At 43.0% G+C, this 2559-nt stretch overlaps 1 protein-coding gene across 1 annotated transcript; it reads left to right on the plus strand.

Annotated features, from left to right (window-relative positions):
* The first annotated feature begins 204 nt into the window (after positions 1-204).
* LOC129810969 (growth arrest and DNA damage-inducible protein GADD45 beta-like) lies at positions 205-2203 on the plus strand. Its single transcript, XM_055862016.1, has 4 exons — positions 205-460; positions 636-737; positions 898-1114; positions 1270-2203. The coding sequence occupies exons 1-4, from the start codon at positions 417-419 to the stop codon at positions 1381-1383; spliced, it is 477 nt and encodes a 158-aa protein (XP_055717991.1). The 5' UTR covers positions 205-416; the 3' UTR covers positions 1384-2203.
* The last annotated feature ends 356 nt before the right edge of the window (positions 2204-2559 follow it).

Here is a 2559-nt window from a genome sequence, read left to right on the forward strand (position 1 = left end):
GAAGTAAACAAATTGATACTGAGCGAGGAAGGTGGGGGATTCTCTGCGACAGCCCACGTGGGTCCCCGAAATGCGTTGGCGTAAACAGCCAATGGTTGAAAAGAGTAGGGATTCCATCTATACCAATGGACCAATCAGGAAAGTAGCGACTGAGTAACACCACGCCCATGACGAGAGTGGATATAACCATTGAGTTTCGCACGATTGTGTCAGAAACCACTGAGCCACAGAGGAGAACTATTACAAGAACTTTGCAATTCAACAACGAGCGAGTTTACGCTGAAACACTGCAAGTTAACCTGTACCATATTGGATTACTTCATTGACAAGGACGTTCTGCAAACTTCGATTCGGGAATATACTCATTGGAGATTATCCTGGATATCCTTGTGGATTATACAATTACGGATTTCAATATGACTCTGGAAGAACTCGTTGGATCCAATATCACTGAGAAAAAGTAAGTTCCTTGTACATTTGTCGCTCATAATAGCCGACATCTTGCTGTAACAGTGTGCATTGAGAATAGATGGTTTGGCAGTGAAGCACATATAGCCTCAGTACTGAATTCACCAGGTGTTAGTAGCCTATTCTCAATTGTGGTGCATAACTAACATAATTGATTTTTCTTGAAGGATGGAGACCGTGAATCAAGCACTAGAAGAGCTGCTGGTGGCAGCGCAGCAACAAGACTGCCTGACTGTGGGAGTCTACGAGTCTGCAAAACTGATGAATGTGTAAGTACATTATTGACCATTCTATCCTATGATTGACCATTCCATAATATGAGTCAATAGCTGCAAGCATGATGCGCATTGCAAGACTTTTGACGCCATATGTATCTATATTTGATATACAGAACAGATCATTAATGTACTATTCCCCTTCTTTCTGCAGTGATCCTGACAGTGTCGTGCTGTGTGTTCTGGCGACTGACGAGGATGTCATTCCACTGCAGATTCACTTCACGCTCATCCAAGCCTTCTGTTGCGACAACGACATCAACATACTGCGTGTCTCCGGCATGGGGCGCCTCGCTCAGGTTCTTGGCGAGCCAAGCACCGCTGACAGCAACGGCAACGAGCCCAATGATTTGCACTGCATCCTTGTCACTGTAAGTACATCCTCCTATCTTCTTATTTGGATTACATTGAACGGGCAATAGGCCTTGTGCGTAGTTGTTCATTTTGAATACATCGAAATTATCTAATCATCACAATTTCCTAATTCAAGACATTCCTGACGATATCTCTCCCCTTTTTCCTACAGAACACCCAGTGCCAATCTCTGAAATGCCAAGCGTTGCAGGATGTCGGCAACTACTGCGAGGAGAGCCGCTGCAAGAACCAATGGGTACCTTACCTATCCCTGCAGGAGCGCTGAACTAATGACCCTCGATGAGAAACGTGAAAGCGATGAAAATAAGTAAACAAGTCATCATTCTTCAAGAATGAGAAAGGCGTTCAAGAATGGGCATCGTCGACATGCCTGTGTTTGCCTGCCCTGGGCCGCTATCCAGTGACGGAGTTGAGCATGCGAAGGTTCCGATGGACAATGCGCATACAACCATGACGCATCTGACCCCGCTCTCTTCCTTCGCGGAAAGGAACCGTGTCGGCCGGAGTGGGGCGTAGGAAGGAACTGTAGAGAAGCCTCGCTGCTGTTTGCCCAGCCATGTTGGAACAACCGGGGGCGGCTGCATCGCGTGGGAACGGACTTGCAGTTTCGTTGAGAGGAGGGACAAAGCAACTGTATGACAATGAGAATACAGACTTGAAACTGAGTTTAACCCTATACTTTCTGACGTGGAAGTCAGTGTGTTTATGATCAAATGCAATGTGAATGACTGCAATGCTCTACAGTTGGATGTTATGAGTAACAGTGCAATGAAGAAGTCTTCAGAGTAACAATGCCTATGGGTTGTTATTGTGTAAAATATATTGATAGGGTATTGTGTAAAATATATCGATAGGGTATTGTGTAAAAGAGATTGATAGGGTATTCTGGTTACACTCATAGCCAGGTGGCTGCCTGGTCAAAACAATGTAACAATGCCACATTGTAACCATGTATTCATTTATTTGACATTGACACAATTAACTAATGTATTGCTATTATTTAAGTTGAACAGAGTAATATATAACAGTGAAATGCATTGTTGAATAGAATGTTAAACTTATTTGAATAAATTATTGAACTGAAATTGAATTCTCTGAGTGCTTTATCCTATGGGAAAGGGGGCGTGCAATTATTTGCTGAGGTGTGCTTTGGGTACTGTTTCAGTGTTCTCCAACATTGTTTCTGGTAACCTAGGCCTACTGTACAGTATTGCACATATATGAACTTCACTCCAGCTGGGAATCAATCAGACAGTAATTAGTAGGCCTATACCTATTGGAATATAGGGAACCAATTCAGTCTTTTATATTCACCCGTGTCCTGTCTATAATGTACACATGGAATCAGCAACACTTATTATACTTTATACCATTTCAACTATACAGCCATGAATTAAAACCTACATCAAAATGTTGCCTATATACTGTTTTTCCAAGGCTG

This window comes from Salvelinus fontinalis, chromosome 14, assembly GCF_029448725.1.
Source record: "Salvelinus fontinalis isolate EN_2023a chromosome 14, ASM2944872v1, whole genome shotgun sequence".
Classification (NCBI taxonomy): domain Eukaryota; kingdom Metazoa; phylum Chordata; class Actinopteri; order Salmoniformes; family Salmonidae; genus Salvelinus; species Salvelinus fontinalis.

Excerpts from the sequence above, each read along its gene's own strand:
- LOC129810969 (XM_055862016.1), top strand. The coding sequence starts at position 417 with ATGACTCTGGAAGAACTCGTTGGATCCAATATCACTGAGAAAAA. Across the intron at positions 738-897 it reads TCTGCAAAACTGATGAATGT|TGATCCTGACAGTGTCGTGC; the intron begins GTAAGTACATTA and ends TTCTTTCTGCAG. Across the intron at positions 1,115-1,269 it reads TGCACTGCATCCTTGTCACT|AACACCCAGTGCCAATCTCT; the intron begins GTAAGTACATCC and ends TTTTTCCTACAG.